Source organism: Rissa tridactyla, chromosome 2, assembly GCF_028500815.1.
Source record: "Rissa tridactyla isolate bRisTri1 chromosome 2, bRisTri1.patW.cur.20221130, whole genome shotgun sequence".
Lineage (NCBI taxonomy): Eukaryota > Metazoa > Chordata > Aves > Charadriiformes > Laridae > Rissa > Rissa tridactyla.
The window spans coordinates 51,321,234-51,345,789 of NC_071467.1; the positions used below are offsets into that span (position 1 = coordinate 51,321,234).

The 24,556-nt window shown below is 39.4% G+C and overlaps 1 protein-coding gene across 3 annotated transcripts in view; it reads right to left on the reverse strand.

The window, feature by feature from the left end:
- Positions 1-3,642: 3,642 nt before the first annotated feature.
- Positions 3,643-24,556, reverse strand: part of LAMA3 (laminin subunit alpha 3) — a 125,817-nt gene continuing 104,903 nt past the window's right edge. For all 3 annotated transcript variants that reach the window (XM_054190469.1, XM_054190468.1, XM_054190467.1), the window contains 23 exons: positions 24,234-24,350; positions 23,971-24,150; positions 21,683-21,825; positions 20,452-20,628; positions 19,134-19,285; positions 18,873-19,035; positions 18,254-18,387; positions 17,598-17,748; positions 16,282-16,401; positions 15,225-15,349; positions 14,752-14,872; positions 13,439-13,579; positions 12,519-12,649; positions 11,503-11,634; positions 9,728-9,872; positions 9,264-9,430; positions 8,663-8,852; positions 8,229-8,369; positions 7,268-7,427; positions 6,982-7,109; positions 5,425-5,518; positions 4,971-5,090; positions 3,643-4,785 (listed from right to left, as the gene is read on the reverse strand). In XM_054190469.1, coding sequence (XP_054046444.1) covers positions 4,640-4,785; positions 4,971-5,090; positions 5,425-5,518; positions 6,982-7,109; positions 7,268-7,427; positions 8,229-8,369; positions 8,663-8,852; positions 9,264-9,430; positions 9,728-9,872; positions 11,503-11,634; positions 12,519-12,649; positions 13,439-13,579; positions 14,752-14,872; positions 15,225-15,349; positions 16,282-16,401; positions 17,598-17,748; positions 18,254-18,387; positions 18,873-19,035; positions 19,134-19,285; positions 20,452-20,628; positions 21,683-21,825; positions 23,971-24,150; positions 24,234-24,350 — 3,278 coding nt within the window. In that variant the 3' untranslated portion in view covers positions 3,643-4,639. The remainder of the gene's footprint in view (positions 4,786-4,970; positions 5,091-5,424; positions 5,519-6,981; positions 7,110-7,267; positions 7,428-8,228; positions 8,370-8,662; positions 8,853-9,263; positions 9,431-9,727; positions 9,873-11,502; positions 11,635-12,518; positions 12,650-13,438; positions 13,580-14,751; positions 14,873-15,224; positions 15,350-16,281; positions 16,402-17,597; positions 17,749-18,253; positions 18,388-18,872; positions 19,036-19,133; positions 19,286-20,451; positions 20,629-21,682; positions 21,826-23,970; positions 24,151-24,233; positions 24,351-24,556) is intronic.

The following is a 24,556-nucleotide window of genomic DNA, read 5'->3' on the forward strand; positions in this document are numbered from 1 at the left end:
AGAACAACCTGTAGGAAACAGAGTAACTGGCTGAGGTGCAAAGTAATGATAGAACCGTGTTTAAAAAAAATCTTATATATTTTGAATGCTATCAGCTGCCAACCGGGAGACACAGTACGGTATGAACAACAGGTCATAGTTTGGTTTCATTGCTACAGAGGATCCCCAAAATTGACAGAGAGAACATAAAGACTCATTGGTTATTTTGCGTGCAATTCTTTATACTCAGAGAATGCTTCATTGCAGCTCTGGCAATGACCAGCCTCTTACAGTTTTGAGATGTCTGGGCCAGCTGCACAAAGGAAGTTTATGCTTATGCTTTGCAGTCTTAATGCCCTCAGGAAGCTATAACATTGTATTATGGCACTATCCCCTTTAATGTAAAGTAGTTCCTTTTGCCAGGGACATCCATTTAATGTATTTTTAGAAAATACAGACAGATTTACAGAAGACTGGGCCATTGTGCCCTAAATTTTTTTACATCATTAGAGAAAGATGCAGGAGGTTTTTTAAATGAGGAAACCACAAAGAGAATGGTAAGAGGCAAAAAGCATGGCAAGAGTTCGTTACAAAGCCATAATGCATTTGTAGCATTTCAGTAAGACCACATTTTCCAGGCTATTTTACGAGGGGCAGAAAGGAAGCAGAGGGGAGAAAAAACCCCAAATAATTCACAGAGGACTCCAGAAGAGGCAAAGCTACTTGCAGAAAGGAGAGCTAAAATGAGATGGCTCACAGGTGACTCCAAAGAAGTGGTTACAAACCTGGAGAAAGTTAACTCGCCCAATTCATTTTGCTGCCAATGGAGCAAAAGGTCAATGGCTCCGTGTTTTACGTGAAAGCTCCACCGTAACAAAAGCACAGACCTTCAAGCTTAGATACGAGAAGACCGTTAAGAAGTTTTAATTGGAAGCTTTTGTTATTAGAAACTTAAGTTACAGTATCATTTATAAGCAGTGAGAAGGAATAATGTTTTCCTTGTATAGATATGCTTTTTTCTACTGTGAATATATATTTCCTTCTGCGGTGCCCTGTGATCTATTTCATTTTATTTGCCTGCAATTCTCAGTGTTAAGCTTCCTAACTGTCTTTCATCTCCCATTAATCGGGCTGTGTTTTGTAGTTATAATAAATGGGAACTTACAGACCTTGGTATCGTCCACCTCAGATAAGATGATCCTATTAAATCTAATCCAAATTAACTGGAGGAGAACCTTCTGCCCTTGATACTTATATGGATACTCAAAGAGAGAGATTTGTGGTTTAGTCTGGAGAGCAAATCTGCTCTCCTTATGTAATTGATTTGGGATTCAAATGAGCTGTTATGGCAATCTAAACATGCTGTTAAAGAGCGTGGTTGTTTTAGACATGCACTCTCAGTGTATTGAACACTATATTTGATCCTTTTTCATTAAACTTTCCAAAACTTTCCTTAGGAGCTTCAATTTTAAGAGGTACAAACCATATAGCTAAATCTTGCCAGCAGACATTAACATATGCATTTCTTTGGTTATTACTTCAAATTTTAAGGTCAATGAAGGAAAATGCAAGCTGTAATACCTTTGCACCCTTCAACACGAGCAATAAGTAATAATGCAGGCTCCGAAAGGATGACTGGAATTGAGAGTTTTTTATAATTGAAAATATTAGTATTACTTAAAGGCTTAAATAGCAAATAGTAAAGATGACTAGACAATAAAAAAATTACATTATCCCTTTCCTGTGGGAATTATTTACTTCTAACACAGGAATTGATAGATTTGGGGGTCCACATGAAATGCTATAGCCAAAGAAGGTAAATAATCCATGGAAGTTACTGTCAAATGGCAACACTCAGATGATGAAAGACTTGGAACTACTACTTATAAGAATAAAAAAAACCCCACGACACAGTGTTTACCCAAGGCTTACATTGCTATTTATTCTCATAACATTTCATCTTACTACGAGATTTAGTCACTTCTGGTCTGCTATAAAATGTATTGGGGGGAATTGTTTATTTTGACTTTAACAAAGATCTTTCCCGGTGAACCTGAAGAGAAGGAATCTTTACAATTGAAATTGTGTCTACCATTCATGACTTGAAATACTTGAAAATTCAGGCTCTTGCTTTCCAGAAGTTGTTTCCCAGGTGAGAAAATTCAGAATATTCTAAGCACAGAACAAACAATGCATGAAATACAGTTCAGTGACTATGTGGATTTCTTCAATAATAAGAATTCTTCATCAGACTAATCTAAACAGGACAACTTATTTCTTTATGTAAAGATTATCCACTGGCTCCTCAAGAGCAAAAAACTTTTTACTAATTGTTCATCAACCTGGTATAGATTTATCTATGTTAAAGAACAAAACCTGAAACCCTAGTTGGCTATTATTGATTGTCCCAACAATGTGTGACATCCTGACTCCGTGGAAGCAATACAACTGAAGAAATTGAGGGGTAAAAAACAACTACCAAGAACCTTAAAACCAGAGAGACTTTTCTACTTTTTTGTTATGCATTGGGATTGCACTGGAATTAATACTTGCTAGTCATTATAACTTACATTTACACAAGTCTTTATACATTTTTCATTTCTTCTTGTCAGCATTAAAACTATTTCTGATAAGTAAAATCAGATGGAAGGGAATTGAAATCCAGGACCGGCTCCAGGTTGTGATGCAAAAATCTTTGCCATAATTGCTTTTTCTGAGGGGGGAAGGGAAGAAGGAAAAGAGTTTTTTGTGACTAGGGAAAATCTGCTTCAGGGAGCAGTCTGGTGGGCATGAGATATGAAATGTTACTTGATAAAGTTTAATTGTTCTTCATTTCTCCTTCTGGAAATTTTCAATGCCAACCAAGGCCAGTAAATCAATTGAGTATTTCCACAGTTTTGGTCACCTGAATATTTGACAATCTACTTCAAAGGCAGGGGGGCTTTACGCGTAGAAAGGGCTCAGTTGTTGCTGTCTGAAAAGATGATTTTGGAACGCCATCACCTCTAGGCTGATGGGTGTTTCTGTCCCACATGGCAGGCAGCCACGCAGGAGAAGCTGTTTCTGCAGAGCATCTCCAGAGAGGGCTCTGCCACTACATGCCAACCCTCCGCTCCTTCAGAAGCCTCAACCCCCTCATGCTTTTACCACATCCCATTCCCTCTAAAACTAGCTCTATAGCAGAGAAACCTCTGCATGTGCATACATTTGCCTGGAACAAAGTTGCCATAAAAGAAAAAGCAACACAAGATTTGGTGTGAACAGCTTCTGCCACTCTGGAAAGCTGCAAAGGACCTGCAAAGCTGCAAAATTTTGGTAAGGGATTAATGACCAAAGCCAAAAGGGCTATTGGTCTGGCATCTTCTTCTATTAATCCAGCTAGCACCTCATTCCAAACACACTGAGGACACGCTGCTGCACCTTGAGCAAGAAGGCGGCGGAAGGTGGGAGCAAACATTGCATTAAGTGGGAAGGAGGGTTTGTTTGTACCACTGTCTACTCCTGCCTAGGACCAGCCTTAGAAAATGTTTTAATTCTGCAAAAGAGGGTTGGCATCAGGGAACTGAAAAAAAAAGAAAAAAAAAAAGAGAAAATGCTGCCTCTGAATGGTAGTGTAAGAAGCAGCCATGCCAGGGCTATTCAGTCCCGCCCTGTACTCAGCAGAATAAAGCAAATCAGGTCCCCTGACCTCCACCGTGGCTCATGGTCAGGTAAAGACTTGAATGTCAAAGAAAACAGTTCTGCTGTTTTAGTCCTGCAATTCATGCTACATAACTGTAGCAGGTGCAACTGCTGTTCCTAATATAACTTGTCTTAATTTCATCCCCCCCAAAAAAAGGAAAAAAAAAAAGCCTATGGAGGAGACTTTCTGTCTCTGAAGATTACAAGAAAAATTACTCTCTTTCTGAGGTTTTTATATAACCAAATTCTAATAAGCAGAGATGATGGACTCCTGCTTATTCGGGCAAATCAGCTTCTTAAAGCTACAGAAATATTTGCATAAAGCAAGGAGGATTCAGCAGCCTGTAAAAAGCACATAAAAGAAACACCAGGTTAAAATAACCAAACAAGAAAATGGATGGTTTTAAGAACATACTGCATTTATTTGGCCCCAGAATTCCTAGCATTGTAACAAACTCCCAAAGTTTCACTCCTTAAAGTGCTTCAAACTCCATTTATATTATTATTATTACTTTTAACATTAATGTACATTTCTGTATAAACATCAGTCCAAAGAGATTTATATTTTTATAAAATTCTTTATATTAGTGGATCAAATTTGCTCTCAAGATGACCAGCATTAAGGCAAATTTCCAAAATTAAGACACTGGAGTTACTCAAGTCTTTGCTGTTGTGGGTGAGAGCAGAATTTGGCCCAGCAAGGTATATACAATTATATTTTCTGCATATATTTCAAAAGGCACAATGGATTACCTTGGAAATCAATAACATTTAAAAGGGGGTTTCTCAAAGCGAATACTTTTAATTTGCTTTGGCGCAGTCCACACCCAGGGGATGCATCTGCTCGCCAGCTGTTCTGAATAACCAGCCTGATGTCAGGGACACGGGGATCAGCAAAAGGGGAGCCCAGGTTGCATGAATTCACACAGTACTTCAGCAGACCCAACCTGCTGTGTGTACAAGTACCGTAACAGCAAAGTTACTTTGTCGGGCACCCGTGCAAACTCACTACACCGTGAACCTCTGAAATTCTCCTGGTGGAGACATGTTTGTCATTGATGCTAATATTCCGAAGACAGCCAAAAAATGGGTCTTTAACTGGATGCCACTGTGTGTCCAAATTTGCTACAAAAAAACGAGGTAGAAAGATCAAATTAATAAAAAGAGAATGATTTTAAAGACCATTAATTACTGCAAGGCTTTCAAAAGAGGGGAAATGATATAAAACTACATGCATGAATAGGACTTTTGTTTTGGAAAGGAAAAAAAGCCACGTAGATATATGAAAAAATAAGCAGCAATAATATTACCTGGAATTTTGCCAAAGTAGAGTGGCTGATGCACCTGTCTGGGAGGAGAGGGCGGAAGTCCAGTGGTATAGTTACTCTGTGTGCCCACCTCTAGCTGCACCGTGTTGTCCTTCTGAGAGACTGCGAAGAAGCAGGTAAATAAGTACTCCTTCTCAACCCTATTAAAGAATCAACTAGATATGGCACTATTTTTAAATAGCATCTGTCTTGAAATTTAACTCATAGGAAAAATAGATTTTATTTTAATTCAAAGTCAGATTGACACATCTAAGTACTCTGTGGCTAATAGAGCCCCAAAATCCTTCTTATGTAAAACCTTGAATTAACACAAGACACTTACATTGTTCTAAAGAGTATTCTCAGAATAAGCAGAAGTGAAATGATTAATAAAAATCTGGAGCTGCAGTGCTCTGTCCTTTCAGAGTTTGAGAAGAACTGGTATGATACAGCGTACCTGCAATAGTGTGCCACTGTCCATCAGACAGAGGTTGCTCAGGTGTGACTGATGTCTGGAATTCTCCAGCACCACTATTTCCAGCAGCAATGACCTGTAAAAAAGTTATCTTTTAAGTTACTGTGGCAAAGAAAAGACCAACAGAAAAATACAGTACTTTAAGTAATTTACTCATCTTGTGATGGCTGGGTTTCACCTAGTTTTAAGAGTCACAGTCATTGTATACATATTTCAGAAATTACCCTCTCCAAGAGGAAAGTAAATTTCCCTAATAGATTTTACAAGCATAAATACATACCTTTGTCTCTCCCTCACAATCTTACAAAATTATTTTAATTCTTTTGACGTAATCTCTCTGAGACAAGGTCTTTCCTACTAGGCCTTCCTTTCCTTTCCCAAAGCAGTCATCTACATGCTTGGCATCTCTGGAGAGAACCTCTGCAATATATTTTTCTGGCCTTTTGCACAATTTTGGACTACTCATAATTCACTCATGAAGCTTGGAGCCTGATTATTTATAATGACATTTTGAACAAGCACCTGCTTGTCCTTTCTCACATCTTGCTTCTCATTCCTTGTGAGTGCATTAATTTTTTTCAACATCTTCCTTTCAAACTCTTTTGGTGTGATGGTTACAACAGACTTGGTAATGGTCAGGTAACTGATATGCTGATACACTTCCTATCAGGTGGATTGATGGTGTCCCATTCACCTTTTATTCCTTCCTGTGGCACCCTGTCCACACTGACAGCCATCATTAATCTAAGTTACTGCTGAAAGAAGTGGTCAGTCTTGCCCTTAAGGGGTCCCCAGCTGTTGAGGCCCCTGCTTCCATGTGCTAGTTGTGTCTTGAGCCAGATCAGTGATCTGGAAATCTAACTGACGACAAAAAGATAAATAATAAAACCAAGTTCCCTAATCTGGGAAGAGAAGAGCAAAGCTGAGCTTTCTGAAGTTAGGTAGACTCATGCTGGTTTAAACTGTGCCATCAGACAGCAGGTTCTGCGGACCACTGACATCTTTCTAAATGAAGTAGAAAGTCCAAGACTCAAGTTCTGAAGCTGTTACGTTATGAAAAAGCAACAGTGATAATAATCACCACCATGACACACCATCAACTAGAGGAGAAGATGCTAACTAACACAAAGCAAGACTGCTCAAGTTCTGTAACGGACGTGGTTACGGAACTGCATCAGTACAGCCACGTGATGACTGACCTAAGAGCGGGAATAAGCCATGGAGTTCTGTAGCCTCTGGACAAAACCCCAGTGGGTTTTTGCAAAGGCTCAAAAGCTTGAGAAAATTTAGACTGTGCCCCACTGCTGACCACTGTGAAAAAAGCATGTGCAAGCTAGTGTGCACACAATGGAAGCTGCTAATGTAGGCATAGAGACAGATTAAATGCTCAAATTTCCATGCGATGGTTTTAAACAACTCTGAGGAAGTTGTTTAACCTGTAGACAAATGTTGCAACACATAAGTCCAGAGTTCAAGGTCAGAATTCCCCCTGCTGTACGAGGGCAACGCAGCTGAAATGGAAACACAGCCTGTACTTACCTTTCCTCCTTCCATGTAAATAGTCAAGTAGTTGTCTTGCTTGCTTCCAGCATGGAGCAGTATACCACTTGAACTCCTCGGTCGGATGCTAAATACAATCCAGAAATCCAAGCCCATCAGCAAATTACCTGTGGAGAATTAAACAGTGGGTTGAGGAATGATCAAAGGAGGAGAAAATTGGAAAACCACATAATTAATTTAGTAAATCAAGTAAATAAAACCTTACACATAGACGCAAACACATTTAAGACGTAATTCCATATACTATAATCTCTACACAGCTTACCTATGGTGATATATCCTCCTTCGTTAAAGAAATAAATCCCCGTCTCCATGGGAACATCCAGACATGGAAGTACACCATTTTTTTGCTGAGGTGCATTCATGACTTTTCCATTCATCTTAAAATTCCTCAGGCAACCCTTGAAACTTTTCATTGGTATATTCTGAAAGCATATTTCAAAATATGAATACTCAAGCATGATGGCAATTTTTAGTAAGAATACCCATTAGTTCTTTTGTATTGTTGGACTGTAGAAAGCCAACTGGCACTAAAGTCACCTAAAACCCATCTCTGATGCAGTGAAAAGGTATTCCAGAATTTTAAAAAAGAGCTTAAAACATGAAAGTAACAGTTGATTTTGAGTTAACATAACTCCTGCTTGCAGAACAGAAACTTCCCAATGATGTGTCAAAAAGACAATGCAACAGGAGTTGTGAAGTCTCAAATACACCCTTCTCTTCTAAGAGGCTCTTTATTTAAATCTGATTTTATAAAAGGCCCTGCATCATTAATTGTCCAATTTTTGAAGTAAGAGGAACCACACATATTTCAGATTAAATCCACTTCTACATTCATAATTCCTTAATGAGAAGGATTTCTTTGCTTCTCTATAGATTATCGCTTAGTCCACTGAGGTAAATATTCTGTGGGAAGAGGGTATTCCTGGAATTATAAATGTGACTTTGGGCTTTTCTATTTTTTAAAGAATAGAGAGGAAAACAGTACATGGTTGTCATCAGTGTCCCAGCAACAAACGTTGAAAATATGTGCCCAGCTGAGAGCTGTGTGAACAGGTGAGGAAAAAGGTCTTTAATGAACAACTGCAAACACCACAGATGGTGCTCAGTCAGTGCTTGGAAAAACCCCCAAAGCTTTTCAACACGGAAATCCTGCATATTAACACTTTCACGTGTAATTAGTGCAGCATGGGGAGTGTGGGGGGGTGGATGCGTCAATTATTTACCTCTCTTTTCAGTGATGGCAGCCCTCCTACGTAGATTGGTGGCTTAATGCTGATGGCGGAATTTGTTGTTAATCTTCCATGCTGGGCCCTTAGACCATCAACAACAAGGAGGACGTTCTTCCCATCTGTGCTGAAGACCACCTTTGCAGGGTGCAAACATAACAGAATGAGAAATCCCAAAGCCAAGGAAAGCCACTGGAGATTTTTTTTTTCTTTAACTTAAACACCGTATTGTTGAAATATTGAAACTGAAAATAACATGCTAGGACCATCAGTCCCTACAAGAGAGGCGTGTCAACCACATGAACTTTCAGGCATAGGAATTAACTTCAGATGACCAAAATCAGATTTCTAATAAATTAAAAATTCAATAGGCTGGGCCTGCTGAATGCTAGCTGTGGTGTCACCATGGTTGTTGTTCCAATAGTACTTACAGTGTGCCATTGCCCATCATTGTATTTAGTGCTGGTTTTGATTTTGGTTCGTTTTCCTCCAGAGCCAAGTGAAAAGACAAAACGTCCTTTTGAAATATGAAGAGCCATATAAGAAGCCTCAGACCTTTCCTCCATGAAAACTATTAATCCTCTTGATGATCGAGTCCGTACATCTACAGAGAAATGTAACCTGTAGTGGAAAGTAAGCATATTGAAATATAGGCCTGTTTCCTTAGTTGTTGTATTCTTTCTGTTCTCCAGAAAAATGCCAGTGAAACTCCATTTGTGAAATGCAGAATAGCTTTTGGGTGGAATTGCAGTGTTCTACATTGCCTGCATTTCTGAAAGTGAATGAAAGTCAACATATTCAGGCTTAGGATTTGGCAATGATATGCACTGTAATTGTCCACTACATCCAAGTCAACCTACTCAGTTTGGGTAAATGTTAGCAATGAAAAAAAAATGCATGAACCTTTAGAACCACTCTCGTCTTACGCCCCAAGACATAAGCAAGAAGAAAATCCTAACTCTTAGCACCCAAAGATTCAAGCAGTTTTGACAATTCGAGTATTAGGAGGAGAACAGAAAATATCTGTATTACCTGTCTGTAGATGACGGTGGAGAAAATGTGTAAGATATGAAACTCTTGGGGGTGTTTCCAAGAAGATATGCTTCACTGCTGACATATAACTGAGTTGGCAAAGTGTGTTTTTTTGTGTTTTGCACATTAGTGGCTTTCAAATAATCAGGGTATTTTTCGTTCTGTACCTGTAAGATCGAATTGAAACATTTACTATGCGTGAACATGAAAAAACAACACTTCAATCTACACATTTAAGAGTTCCCATCTGGGGCAGTCAACAGCCTTCTCCAACTGACAGAGAAGCTGTTGTCGTTCTGGACAGGTATGGGTTTAGTGTGGAGGTTCAACACAGAAAGAACTTGCTTCAGATATGAGATGGAAGGAAAATAATAACATCTGAATCTCAGTTCTAGAAGCCATGGCTGTGCAGACAAACCCTTGGCGTCAATATGGAGCGAAGACAACAGTAAAAACAAGCATACCTTAAGCATCTTAAACTTGAGAGGGTTTTTAAATTCTTTCAGCAGCAGTGGTTCAAGGTTCTCGTATTTGCGGCAAGCTCCAAGGGACACACCATTCTTTGAAGTATAATTAACGAGATTTTGAACCTCAGGGAGCTGACCTGCCCTAGAGTGATGAAAGCAGTAAGTGCTGTGACACAGCATTCCTTTCCTTTAGCGTAATCAGCAACATATTGTAAAACTGTTCTGTACAAAATAGATTTCCCAGTGACCTGATGTTGAAAGTACCAATTTTTATTTTTCAATGAAAAATGTAGGTTCAAAATGCCGTAAAAAGTATTCATACTTGTGGTGGTCCTGACTATTTGTTTTTGGCTATGGAAAAACCTGGGATGTGTTGTTCTCATCTCTTCTAAGCAAAGTGGTTTTTTGCTAAAAGCTATCTATTTAAAAAAAACCCAAACAAATATTTCCATTGAAAAAAGGAGAAAAAATGAGAGCAGCCTTGATTGAGTAAGATTTCTGGATCAGACTACAAGGCTTTGCTGGTTAATTATGCATAACCAGTGGCAGATCAAGAAAAAATGGCAACATCAAGTCCTGCTAACTCAAGGATTCACTCTCTCCTTAAATAAGATGTTCTAATGAGACTTGTCAAGCAGTAAAGCCCATCACAACTTAATATTTATCTTTAGTGTTACAGAGAAATTATCAGAAAGGCTGTCAAAACCAATTTCTTATGTGCGTACAGAATCATATAAAGTAATACTATCATTTTGTAAGTTGTACACAACATTGCTAATCAGTAAATTACAAAACACTTTACAGATAGAAAAAGTAATGAAGCTCCTCGCCCATGTTTTTTGGGTTTTTTTTAGGAGGAGAGTGGTAGAGTTGGGAGCAGAACCTGTCCTTCTTCAAATCTGGTCCAGTTCTCCATTCACTTGATCGAACTAGCTACAATGTTAATTCTCCATCTATTTTTGTACTAAAAGCAGGAGGTTAATGTACAGGTTACCTCATTGTCTTGCAGTGCTTTAAATGAAGATATAATTTCAGCAATCTGATCTAGTAAATATGTCTAGGGGGTTGGACTAGATGATCCTTAAAGGTCCTTCCAACCTAAACCATTCTGTGATTCGATGATAATCAAATCAAAATACACTATTTTCTTAAACTCTAGACATGTATCATCAAAAGTTAGCTAAAACAAAGCCCCACTGGGACATCACTTGTGACTCAAGGAATGCTTTTCTTTAAACAACATATTTATGCATAATTTTTCTCCTAAATTTTGCCTGTAAGACGTCTCTAATAACCAGACAAACACATGTGAAAAAAGAGACAACATAAATCAGGCACCTGATTTCTATACATATGCTCTCATTTGTTTGTGTAACTGTTTTGGTTCTGTCAGAATGTGCTTTGCTCATTTCATTACCTGGCTCCCTGTGTAGCTATAATGATACAACCTAGCAGATCTTTTTGGATGCCCTGTTGGGACACTTTCAATTCACTATGTTGAGTTCATCCTTTGATTAAAAGGCTACTGAACATGCTAAAAAGGTATGATTAAGAGTGAAATTCTATTGCATCTGAACAGCAGATTTAATTACAACTTGATACCATGTATAACGTGCCTGAATGAAAAAATATTTGGGGGCAGCAAAGTTATGCATTTGTGAAGGCTTCACACATGTAGAAGAAAAGCAATTTAGCAAAAAGTGATTTTAATATGATTAAAGAAGGAAAACAGGCCAAAATGCATGAAACAAAATTCTTTCTAAGCCAGATACCTTTTTATAAAGATGTTTGAGATGCAACCTTCAAAATCATCTCCACCAAATGTTATAGGTTCGATTAATGCCCGTGCGGTTAGAGGCTCAACTGAGTTTGATGTTGAGTCATCATCAACCAGCAGATGTAGTCTGAAACAAAGTGAATAAAAGCACAAAATCTAAAGAAAGAGTTAGTTATGAACCTAAATTAAATATATATATATTAAAAAAGAACCCTTTGACAGATGTGTTTTCTTGTTACATTGTAATTATGCTAGAGCTTAATTAGCTTACTTCTGTGATTTTTTCAGTATGTGCTCATTGACTGCTATGAAACTGCTCTGCTTTTCCATAGTAGATATTGAGCACGAGTTGAAGCTAGTACTTCAGTCCTACAGCGAAATCCTGGTCCAACTGAAATTAATGAAAAAACTCTCATTGACAACTATGGGACAGGATTTCAACCTTTGTGTCAAAATGGGGCACTTGACATGTTAGCCACAGCTAGTACAGATAATATTAAGTTATAATTACCCAAAGCTACAGCCAATCATTCAAAACTTTCCACTTTAACTAACACTTATGTCATTTTATGCGTTCCACACAAACCAATATGATTTAGGAGCTTTTCAGTAAATTTTCTCTTCTGATATCTACATAACAGATCATTACTGAAAAAACAGACACAATATTAGCTTCTTCCCTGTGCCTTTAACCACCTGTGTTAGATACAATTTATAACTTGCAGTGACATATATAAAGGCTATGGGACAGGGAAGAGCTCCAAGGCTCCAGCTTGACAAGCAATCAAAACTCACACAATCTATTAAAGACACGCATAGTGATGTACAGCTGACACACCACAGGTACCAATGTGCACGTTTATAGACCAAAAATCTTTTGCTTCATTATTTCAGCACGCTTTGCTAGCAGAGGCCATTTTTAGCTGTGTACACAAAGAACAAGTCAAACAAAATTTTAATCTTCTTTCTCCAACCACAACATAAAAGAATCAGATAAAGAACTGGACTCACGTGTTGTCTGTTTTTATTACAGTCACATAATGTATTGACCCATCTTCATATTTCTTTTTCAGTTCGATTTCCGTCTCTCCCATCTTTGCACTTACAAAGCCAGGTCTCAGAAAGATGGTAAGAATATTAGGCTATAAAAGAATCCCACAAAATGGTCATGTAAATGCAAGTGCCTTTAGTTCTCCTTGATATTGCCATTAATACAGTTCTCAGTGGTCTCTTGTGGGAAAGAAATTTTCTTACACTAAAAGTGCATTTCTCAGTCATCTAGTACCAGATATTACACCCAGTTCTGCACAATTAGCATAAGTTCCTGTTTTTAAATACCTCTTCACTCTGAATACCAAACAGTCATTTAAAATACTGGTTTAAATTATTTTTACAAAAAAAGCAAAGGATTCAGTTCTCCGCATCTCAAATGCCTGGTGCGCACTCACATCTTAACTCCTCCAGCCAGCAAGAATGGGGTTCTGCTTGAACCTCCCTGCTTCCCGAGGGAACACAGCCAAAATCAACCCCTTTTCTCTGCATATTTGATCATGGTAACATTTACGTGTGGGCAGAATGCCAGTTTTTCCTGAGAAAATTTCCAGACAACTGTATTAGGCAACAGTTACCTTACTGGGATGGTGGTGTTCCCATGCATGAGCTACTCTGCAGAAGGCTCAAGTTCAAAGCTCAGTTACTTGTCAAACTACTTATTGGCTGAGTGAGGAAATTGCCAGGATGAGTTTCTCTGGCCTATGACATGCAAGATGCCATGCTCAAAAGATGATTATAATAGCCATTTCTTGCCTTAAAATACAGGAATTTACATGAGATTTATGACACAAACTGACGCCGAACTGACAGTCACAAAGAGACATGGCTGATCCAGAAACAAAACCAATCACATATTCTAAGTTGAACATGTTTCATACCCATAGATTGTAATTTAAAAGTGTTCCAGTCGATGCCATGGTCTGAAAGCCAAAGCCAACTTGGAAATCCTTGGGAAATGGGAAACCCGCCGCACTCAGGCTCAGTGTTCCCTTCTTGGAGAAAGCTGCAGATCTGATGAGCTGAAAGAGAGATAATAATGCTTTCAGTGATTTTCCTTTTAATCAGAAGAAATGGCAACATGGGACAACAACTGCCCTACTCAACACAATTGCGACCGACTCCAGTCGCACAAGGCAAACTGCAAGTACAATTATTTCAGTATGGAACAGACCGACTGAACTGGTTCCACCAGCAGTAACTATGATCTGAGAAATTCTAAAGGGAGATGAGGCTTGCTGGTATAACAAGCTGTTCCGTCTCTAGCTATTCTTTGCGTTGACGTGATGGCTTTGAAACTTTTCACATTTGGGGACACAAAAGTGACCACCTGGAGGAATGGTTCGTAAGTACGGAGCTGTGCAGTTGAGCTACATAACTGAAACCGTGTGAGTCATAGGACACAATATACCTGTGCCTTTTTGAACAAAACACGCCTTAATACATGAGAAGTTATACAGATACAGACAGAGAACGAAGGTCAGATCCTCTGCATAGGGAAATGGCCTGCAAAGAAATTGCTCTGTGAAAGGTTTGGGTGCCACAAAGGGAAAGCAAATGAGCACAAAGTTTCAGTACAGTGCCATAGTAAAAAGGGCAAATGGGATCATGCACCAGGTAAGTAGAAGCAAGTAGAAGCAGAAGGGTGGTTTTCATCTCTCCATGCACCATTGGTTAAGCCAACACTGGAATGTCACATTGTCCCATTTTAAAAAGAAGTGGCAAAACTCAAGGGTGCACAGAAAATAATCATAAAACGATCAGATGAGTGGATCAATAGCCTTACAATCAGAGACTTTGGTGTAAGTAGAGTCTGCTTAGTTCTTTCCAAAAAAAGTGGTGAGAGATCATTTAATTAGGAAGCATAAGCACCTTGGTGAGAGGAAAGATCATGAGTAGTATTCCGGCCTAATCAATAACAGCAACTGGAAGCCAAGTTTACATGGTAAATATGTATTCTTAATTGTACGCAGTATTAATTAAGAGGGTGGATTATGTGCTGGAGCAAGCTATCACAGTAGGGGTGGAATCTCTTCTATTCCATATTTTCATACTAAGCCCAGGTTCTTTTATTATCATCACATGGTAACCAAAAATAATTCTTAACCTAAGTAAAACATAATAGTCCAGGATTTATAAACAAACCAGACTCTGTGAACTCCATCAGAAATTTTTACGGAACTTTGTTAGTTACCTTCCAGTCACCTGAACATTTCTTGCTGACACCAACAGTCTCGTCAAAAATAACAGACGCAGTGTTAGGGTTTTTCACATTCTTCATGCAGCCCCGGAATGGAGGTGTGGATATATTAAAGCTGGTTTCAGGGAGTGGAAGGAAAAAGGGTTCAGTAGCCTGGTATTTCAAAGCACACACCAGTACAGTAGCCTGTAAATGCTGACAATGTAAGAAATAGAAAAACAGAACAAGACCGATCTTTCTTGCACGCACATACTTCATGCTGATCAAACCCAATCTTCAGGATACACTCCAACAAAGATCCCACCATTAGCCAAAAGTCACAGATTACGATAATGTATTATACACTGGTTATTTTCTTATCACATAAGGTACCCAATGCAGAGTGTGAAAGAAATTGCCTAAGGAAAGAGTTTAGATGGAGTTTGCACACAAAGCCTGTGTATTACAGTCTTTTTATAGTTACTCACCGTTCCCGTAGAGAAAGTGGAATTCCACCTAGATAGTACTTGGTGAAAAGGAAGACATTTATGTTGGCTTCAATACCAAAACTGACGTGAACAGTATTCCTATTTCGGGCAAGCACCAAATGAATCTGAAATAGGTGAATAATGAGAATTACTTCACTCAGCAGAAACAAAAATCATTTAGCAGATTGAAAGCACAGAACAGGACATATTGGGGAGGGAGAGTGGGTTTCCCTTCTCTTTTTTACTAGGGACTTAAATCCAGAATAACTGCCGTAGTTCAAGGGTAATTTGAAAAATTCGGGCATTTAGCCAAAGCAAAGGCCTAAGGACATCTATCCAAATACAAGGTGAAGGTTTTATTTTCCTCAGGAAGACTGCCCTAAAAAAACACCTCACCTAACATTCAGATATTGCTTTCTATTTGCAGTTGAAGATTCAGGAGCTGCTGCCTGATACAAAGACTAGGTCAGTCAGCTGGCTGGAGGTAACTTGACCCAGTAGGGCATAAAGATTCCTTCCAGCAGACCCTGCAACCTACACTATTTAGATGAAGATGTAATAAGGGGAAAAGGGAGAATGACTCAACATGGCAGTCAAAGGTTTTTAACAATGTCTTTCCAGTTTCACTCTGGTAGCGCTACAAAACAGCCAGACTGAAGCTAAGTAGACAAGCAACAACAAAAAGACTACAACAGAGTAACCTCTGTAAAGATCGGCCTGGCCTGAAGAAATAAATCCTTAGGTGGTAAAAACACTAATCTAAGTATTAAGCTAATGATCGTAATTGCAATGTACACAGCTCTCTCTAAATGAAGCATTGCTCTGTCAAAGTTTTTTTTCTTTGGTGGTTTTTCTGTTAAAACTGAACTTATCCATATTCACAGGAAAGCATGACAGTAGAAAGATTAATTTTCACGTATCCAAACTAAGCCCCAGCAGCCTGATCTCCTCGACACAAAAGGAAAACTTCACAACTAAACTCTACAACAGGATGTTTAGTGCCAGCTAATGTGCATTTTTACAAATAATAATCCCTTGATTGTTTAAAATGACATACTTGTTTGTATGTTCCATCATTCACGGTTGCATTGGTTTCTATTTCTTTTGGAGGCTCAGAGCCAACTTTGTATCTGAAAACTGCATGACCATCTTTAATGAGCACACTGATGAACTGATCCTGCAATAAAAGAAAATACCAACACAATTAAACTACCAACATTTCATATATATTTCACTGTCATGTGAATAATTTTAATGAAGCTATCTAGTTGCTTCAATAAAGCTTTTGGAGGAGAAGATAACACAAACTGGACTAAAGCTTATAATACTCAACCATAACTACTTTAAACTGTTATAAACAGATCTGGTATCAGCTGGTATCAGCTCCAGATGTATTCTCCAAATCTCTAGAGGACTTTTTGTCATTTCAAGATGTCTACTGACTTTTTACAGCAATGAGACCCAAAACATGTCACAGTGATTGCAAACATGCCTGTAATATTATTAGATAAGTAGTATCCCTGCTGTTTTGAGCACCTTTACAGGTATAAGTCACCACATCACTTTCTACATTCTTCCTTACTCTGTTGACACCCATATCCAGATTTGGGTAGACTGCACTTCCACTTTTGGAAGATCTCGGTATTTCAAAATTGGTTTGATTCAACTTACATCCTCCCTGCCTGCCCCCAGTTCTGAATTCTCTGCATGGTCTAATGGAGGAGCTACTTGGAATAATATTTTTTCTCAGCCTTGACAAAGTGAGTGTTCAGCAGCCATTATAGAATCATAGAATATCTCAAGTTGACCCATAAAGATCATCGAGTCCAACTCCCTGCTTCTTGCAAGACTACCTAAAACTAAACCATAAGACATTAAACATTAGCAGAATCTACTAACCATAGAATCATAGAATGGTTCGGGTTGGAAGGGACCTTAAAGACCACCTCGTTCCAACCCCCCTGCCATGGGCAGGGACATCTCCCACTAGACCAGGCTGCTCAAAGCCCCATCCAGCCTGGCCTTGAACACTTCCAGGGATGGGGCGTCCACAACTTCCCTGGGCAACCTGTTCCAGTGCCTCACCACCCTCACAGTAAAGAGTTTCTTCCTAATATCTAATCTAAATTTCCCCTCTTTCAGTCTAAAACCGTTACCCCTCGTCCTATTGCTCCACTCCCTGATAAGGAGTCCCTCCCTATCTCTCCTATAGGCCCCCTTTAAGTACTGAAAGTCTGCCACACAGACAAAAAGAACAAACACTTTTAAGAAATTTCCTTACAGTTATTACAAAATCTAACACGTTCTCGAGTAAGCGAAGTTTTTAAAAATGTTCTTGGACCACAAAACAGACAGAAGCATTCCACAAATTACCTCATTTGCTGCAAAAAACACAATGCCTTCATCTGCAGTAGTCTCAATTGTCTGCTCGTAGCGTACTTGGCTGTGGATAATTGGTTCTTTCAGCGTGACACTGGCATAACCAGTGCCTTCAAAATAGCTTTGGTCAGTCTCTTCTTTATACCTGTAATAATTCAGTGTCACAGATGTGAATAAATGAGAGCAAAAACTATTACCACATGGACTTACTGTCATAATTTTGAAAAAGCTGAAGTTAAAGCATTTGGTACAGGGCCACTAATAGGGACAAATTCGGATCTAACACAAGTAAAGAGAAAACCTTCCACTGGCTTCTATTGGATTTGCATATGGTCTTTAGAGAGGAAATCATTAGTGACTGACTTTTTTGCACTTAATGTAATATTTACTTTATAAAGGAGTTGAATACATTAGACCATGAATTGTGTCTGGGTATTATAACATGTAAATTGTTGGCCAGTGGACTGAGATTGACACAGATGTGAATTTTGCCAACGCTGAGGATTTTCTCTAAGAAATGTAGACATGACCAAGACTTAGAAAACAATCACCAGTTTAGTCACGGTGGCCATTCTTCTGGATGTGAAAAGACAAGGATTCATAATGACAAAATCACAGAACTATGAAACACTTCTGTGTTTATATCATACCTTCTGCAGGGTTGCACTTCAGTGGTATTGAGATTAAATGTCCTCTTGAAGTTGTAAAGGCTGATAATATGCTCATTTAGGTTGTCTAGTTCAATGCAGCCTTCATAATGAGGATAGTCCAGCTTACGTGGAGGCTGCAAAATAGTGTCATCAAAAACATTCCATCAACAGCAGCTAACAAGATTTTACATTGACATGTAACTGCTAAGACTTACTGAAATATTAGTAAGACACAGAATATGACATGCTAAATATCATGAAATTAATATATCTTTGTATAAAAAATGCAAACCATCTGATACCACCCCAGGAGTACTGCAGCACAATTTAAAGCAGAGTCATCTGGATGAATTGGGAATAGTTCTTAGCAGGACTGGACAGGTTTCATGCTGTCCACGGCAGATGAAATACCACCATGCTCCCTTCTTTGAGTTCTAGCATACTAAAAGCCAGGCACCTTCTGTAGGTAGTAGCCTCTCTTTGCATCCCATCTGTTCCTACTGACGTGGATAAACTTTTACACAGCCTTTGAAAGACTGGTAGTTTCAATCTTTACTTGTAAGAACAACAGAATGATTAACATGGAAATCTCTTTGAAAGACTAAGCAACTCTTTGTACCCTAAAATCTGGTGGGTATCCTCCAACATAAAAGACAACAGTGCTGGGATCAAGATTTAGGAGAGTGTCGCTGCCTCCACTGCCTGCAGTCAAAGGGCTTTCATACTCCAGAGACGTTGGCATCGCTGCCTTGCTGTAATTCAGCTTTGCATACTGGTAAATCCTAAAACCAAAACAGACAGGCAAAATGTCACATCACACTAATAAAAGATGTTCTTAACAGGTTTTGGAAAAGACTGTTGTGCACTGTGGATCTCATACCTTTCAAACTTAACTTGATCCATAACGGCTTCCTCAGTTTTGCTTTGAGTCACAAATGGCTGCACATCTATTTCTACATCCCCGTCTCCCAAGTTATAGACACAAGTGAGGTGACCATCTTTCACAGCCATACCGATGTAGTCCTTGGAAGCCTAAGAAGAGCAAAGCAAATAATCATTAATAAATGATTAATGTTAATGAAGGTAAAATACAGCAGGACTTCCTCAGAGACCTCATCATACTGTGCATGAGTCATAAGAAATCCACCCACCTAATGATGAGAATTGTTAAGTTTATCAGTTCTGTCAAAAAAAAGTTGTAATCATATATGTTGCACTGATTCAATGAATAATGTGTTGCACTGATTCAGTGAATATAGTCATAGAGAGTCATGTGTGGCTTTTTATTTTTATAACAATAGTAGCTAAAATAATTTTCACATTTGTAATATCTCCCAGCTAAAACCATGAAACCATGACACCTTTACTAAAAATTAGACTCAACGGCTGTGAAATAAAAAAGATATTTGGAATAACACTCAGTCAAGGACAACGGTTCCTACTGAGGTGACTGGAAACAGTGATTTTCCCAAACAATTGACATTTTATTTCTCCAACATACCATATTTCACAAATAACAATTAAAATACTGTCAACAGATATCCTGGCCAGATATCAGGGGATAAAAAGGTGAAATCCAGTGTAGAACAACTACCCTTAAACAGCTTTCTGTGTATGCACAAGACCCACTACAGATACAGCTGCTGTCAGATAATAAGATTCAAAAATTCATAGTTAGAAACTGCATGCAGGAAATTTTTAAGATGTTTGATGGTGCTTAAGCAAGCCTGAATGCACAAGCAGGTCTGTACTATTCCACATATTCGGAAGAGAAAAAAATTAAGAGCTGAGGGACTGAATTTTAAAACTGAAATCATCGCTTTTTTTTTTAACCAACAGAGAAACTCACTGTGACTTATACTGTGAAAAGAGTCAAAGCTCTGAGGCAGCGGCTGGGCTGAGTTTGTGCTGACTGCTGCAGAACCTGACACTTCTGACAAGACTGCGTGATGGTATCCATGACTGAGAAGTAATTTCCAAAGGAGCAAAACAGCAAAGCACCAAAGGGCAAAGCAGTCAGTCACCCAACAAGTTACTTTGCCGAGGGAGGAATGAACTATTCTTCACAAAACAGTTCTGCCACCAAATAATGGCAATTATAAAGAAATTGACTTCAGTCAAAATAAAACATCTCCCATCTGTTTCTCAAAGCGTGCTGTCTGTTCTAAAAATCAGATTAAATCTCAAAATACACCTACATCTTTATTACCCAGGTACAGTACAAACTTATTTGATGCCCTCTGGGGGGTGTCTAATGTTGTCTGAGGTCTTTGGAGAAAGAAAGAGAGCGAAGTATAGCCTTTCAGATCTTCAAGGTTGCTTGGAGGTCGAACCTCTACACCAGAGCTGCCATTGAACCTCATAGGAATAGCAACCTATTAAGAAAAACAAAGTTCAGTATGTTATAATTATCTATTGCTACTACTCCCACTTATTTCACTGCTGTGTTTAATTACAAAGTAACCTATTACATATCCTAGTCATGTTGTGGCCATCAATTACTACAGATTTGGACCCTGATTCTACCAAACAATGTAATTAGGAAGCAGACTGGATAATACAGTATTCTGTATTATCAATACTTACCACTTCACACAGCACTTTTTTACCCCAGACATCAATTAATCAACCCTTACCGCAATTCTGACAAGTAACTGTTACCTTCAATACACAGACAGGGAAGGATGTGCCCTGCAGCTCTAAAGAGCAAGCCTATGAATTATTTAGATGACTACGTACCTATCCTGATGCTTCACTTAGCTGGACATGACTGTCCGTTGGAAATTATAACATGTCTCTGATATTAAGAAAGACGTGTCCTATTACAGCCATTTACACCGTGTCACAGATGCCTCTTATTCATTGTAATTGCAGGTTATTTGTGATGACCTCAGGGATGCTTCTCTGGGACCTGAGACTAGGCTATCCCTTGAGCAACCACAGCAGTTGCTTAAACGGAGAAAGGGCAGTCAAGTAAGATGCTAGTAGATGACTTCTAACATAGAAGGTATGTTAGAAGGTATGGGCTACACGACTTTATTGGAAGTGCCAGTGTTCCACTGGCCATGTGTGGGTGGAGAGCCCTGTCTCTAAGCTGCAGTGCCGACTCCTCCGTGCTGTGAAAGCCAACACAACGTACCTTGGAAGGAAAGAGGCTATTGTACAAATAAATATTAGACATGACCTGGAAAAACCCAACAGGAGGAGGATGGAGCAGGATGCCACTGCATCCATTCTTTTTTATGTACAAATTATTATGCTTCCCATCATCACAGTTACTTTAAGTGCTGGGTGGTGCTGTTGAATTAAATTTATGTCTGGTTTTTCACGCCCATTTTAACAAAATGATTTAGAAAGTGAAAAACGAACAAAAGTACTGCTGTGTCCAAACCACTGAGGTTAAGCATGATTGCAATGTTCAGGACAGACCTTATTTGCAGCATCTCTTGCCTGCTGAATCAGCTCTCTTATGCGATTTACGTTTTCAGAGATGTTGCTTATTGGCATCAGCTGTTGGTTGATACTCTCAATCTTGCTGAACAGATCTGGAAGTTTGTTTGTCAATTTTTTTACTGCAATGAAAGAAAAAAATAATCATTGATGATAGAAAGGGGGTGGAAAACAGATGCAAAAATAAGATATGACTACACAATTATCAGAAAAGCAGTCAGTAGGGTGACGACAGAACTGTTTCCATTAGTCCTGCAATATTAGGAAGCCCTCACTGAAACTAGCAGCTTATACAGAAGTTATTGTACTCCTGAAATTTGTGGCCAAAGGTATTTGTGGAAGCAGACAGAATCAGCACTTCTAAAACCATATTAGATTAATTCAAACTGAAAGAGAGTAGATTTAGATTAGATATCAGGAAGAAATTCTTTAATTCAAACTGAAAGAAGGTAGATTTACATTAGATATCAGGAAGAAATTCTTTACTGTGAGGGTGGTGAGGCACTGGAACAGGTTGCCCAGGGAAGTTGTGGACGCCCCATCCCTGGAAGTGTTCAAGGCCAGGCTGGATGGGGCTTTGAGCAGCCTGGTCTAGTGGGAGATGTCCCTACCCATGGCAGGGGGGTTGGAACTAGATGATCTTTAAGGTCCTTTCCAACCCAAACCATTCTGTGATTCTGTAATTCAGGTCCAGAAAAAAAAACTAAATAGAACAGACAGGGATGTGCTCTCTAACATTATTATCCAGCGACTGTGGATGCTAGGGGAAGATGAGGATAACGCACAGCAGACAGGGTCCAGGCTTATGTGCATTCCCAGAGTACCATCTCCTGCTGCCGCCGTTAGAGAGTAAACACTGGGGTAGGCAGACTGCTGGCCTGACCGAGTAGGGCATGTTTTGTGCCAGGGCTGCTAGTCGTCACAATTCATTAGTGAGCCTTACAGTATCTGGGCAGGTTGATTTCAGGAGAAAAGGAGATACTATGAGAATTTCAACTTTGATTAAAATAGGAAACAATTCTTCATCTCCTGTCATTGCAAAAAAAAACAACAAACCAAACAAAAAAGCCTGAAAGTATTAGCAGACTGCAATCTTATGATGCAGAAGACAAATAAAAAGAAATCCAGACCTATTATTTTTCTAAATGTGACTTCTAAGCCGGTCTTGTAACTGCAGGGATGATTTACGACTCTGCAATAACATGCAGGGCTAGCTCTTGTATTTATCTTATTTAAAAGGTTTTCTCTCACTTGACTTTATCAGAAAAAGTTGCTGAAAAGATGAAAAACGACGCTGTTTGGGATTGCGATTGCCCCTTATTTTGTATTCAACACAGGCTCTATGCAACCCATTTCACTTAATTTCAGCTAACAGACATCTAGCTAACAGCCCAAGCTTATTCTCTAGTCAGTGTAGTAGAAAATCACAGAATCACAGAGTGGCTGGGGTTGGAAGGGACCTCTGGAGGTCATCTTGTCTAACTCCTGTGCACAAGCACGGCCACCTAGAACCAGCTGCCCAGAATTGTGCCTGGACAGCTTCTGAGTATCTCCAAGGATGGAGACTCCACAACCTCTCTGGGCAACCTGTGCCAGTGCTCAGTCACTCTCGCAGTAAAAAAGTGTTTTCCTGATGTTCAGGTGGAACCTCCTGTGTTTCATGAAGCCTTTGCCACAAGGGCGCACTGCTGGGTCATGTTCAATTTGGTGCCCACCAGGACACCCAGGTCCTTTTCTGCAAAGCTGCTTTCCAGCTTGGCCACCCACCAGCATATACTGGTGCATGGGGTTGTTTCTCCCCAGGTGCAGGACTTCCCCTTGTTGAACTTCATCAGGTTCCTGTCAGCCCATTTCTGCAGCCTGTTGAGGTCCGCCTGGATGGCAGCATGACCTTCTGGTGTATCAGCCCCTCCTCCTCCCAGTTTTGTGTCATCAGCAAACTTGCTGAGGGTGCACTTTGCCCCATCATCCAGGTCATTAATGAAGATGTTAAACAGGATCGAACCCAGTACTGAACGCTGAGGTACCCTGCTAGTCACTGGCCTCCAAGTCTTTAGAGACCAGTCATGGTATCAGCTTTTAACACACACCACAGGATGGCCTGAATCACCTTCTGCAGTACCTGTCCCTTTCCACTGCAATAAAGGAAGCTCAGAATCCTAGCGTAGGCTAGGTGCCTAACTATTGGATGACTAAAATTTCTGCTGCAAAACTGTCCGTGTTCACCTAAAAGTGACTTGGCAGGACTCAGAGAGCACCTGCAATACCTGAATTGTTTGCCTCCATCAATGCTTTACTGAAGCCAGCACTCTGTGTGCTACCATAGGTACTCTTCATTTTTTCCACATCTACTTGAATTGGGAGCAGTTCATCCAATACATTAGTTGTGACATCCTCAGCACTTTTTACCATGTTCTTTGCATCGGTGATGATGCCGTTGATGTCATCTGAAACACACACAAATGCATGTGCAGATTCTTATACTAATAGATGAAAGAGGCAAAACAGAAATGATTAGTAAGTAACTAACCTCTGTTTATCCCATTGAGATTATTTTGAAGAGTGACGAGATCAATTTGCAGTGTATTCTTCTTCCCATCAGCAACATCAAGTCTTTTCTTTATGTCTTCAAGGGTTGGACCAATAGCTGCAAAACAGTGAATGCCCTGTATGAACTTTAAACAGAAACACCACCTCTCTGTTGGGCAGGTGGTGTGGCAGCACCAGTCTACACTCTTACACAGCTCATGTCACTGGCGAGCATTAAAAGAGTATTTGCACTGCAAAGCAAGCACAAGGCTAAGTATTTGCTGGACAGGAGTACCGTAAAGGCGTATAGCATAGGAGAGGTAG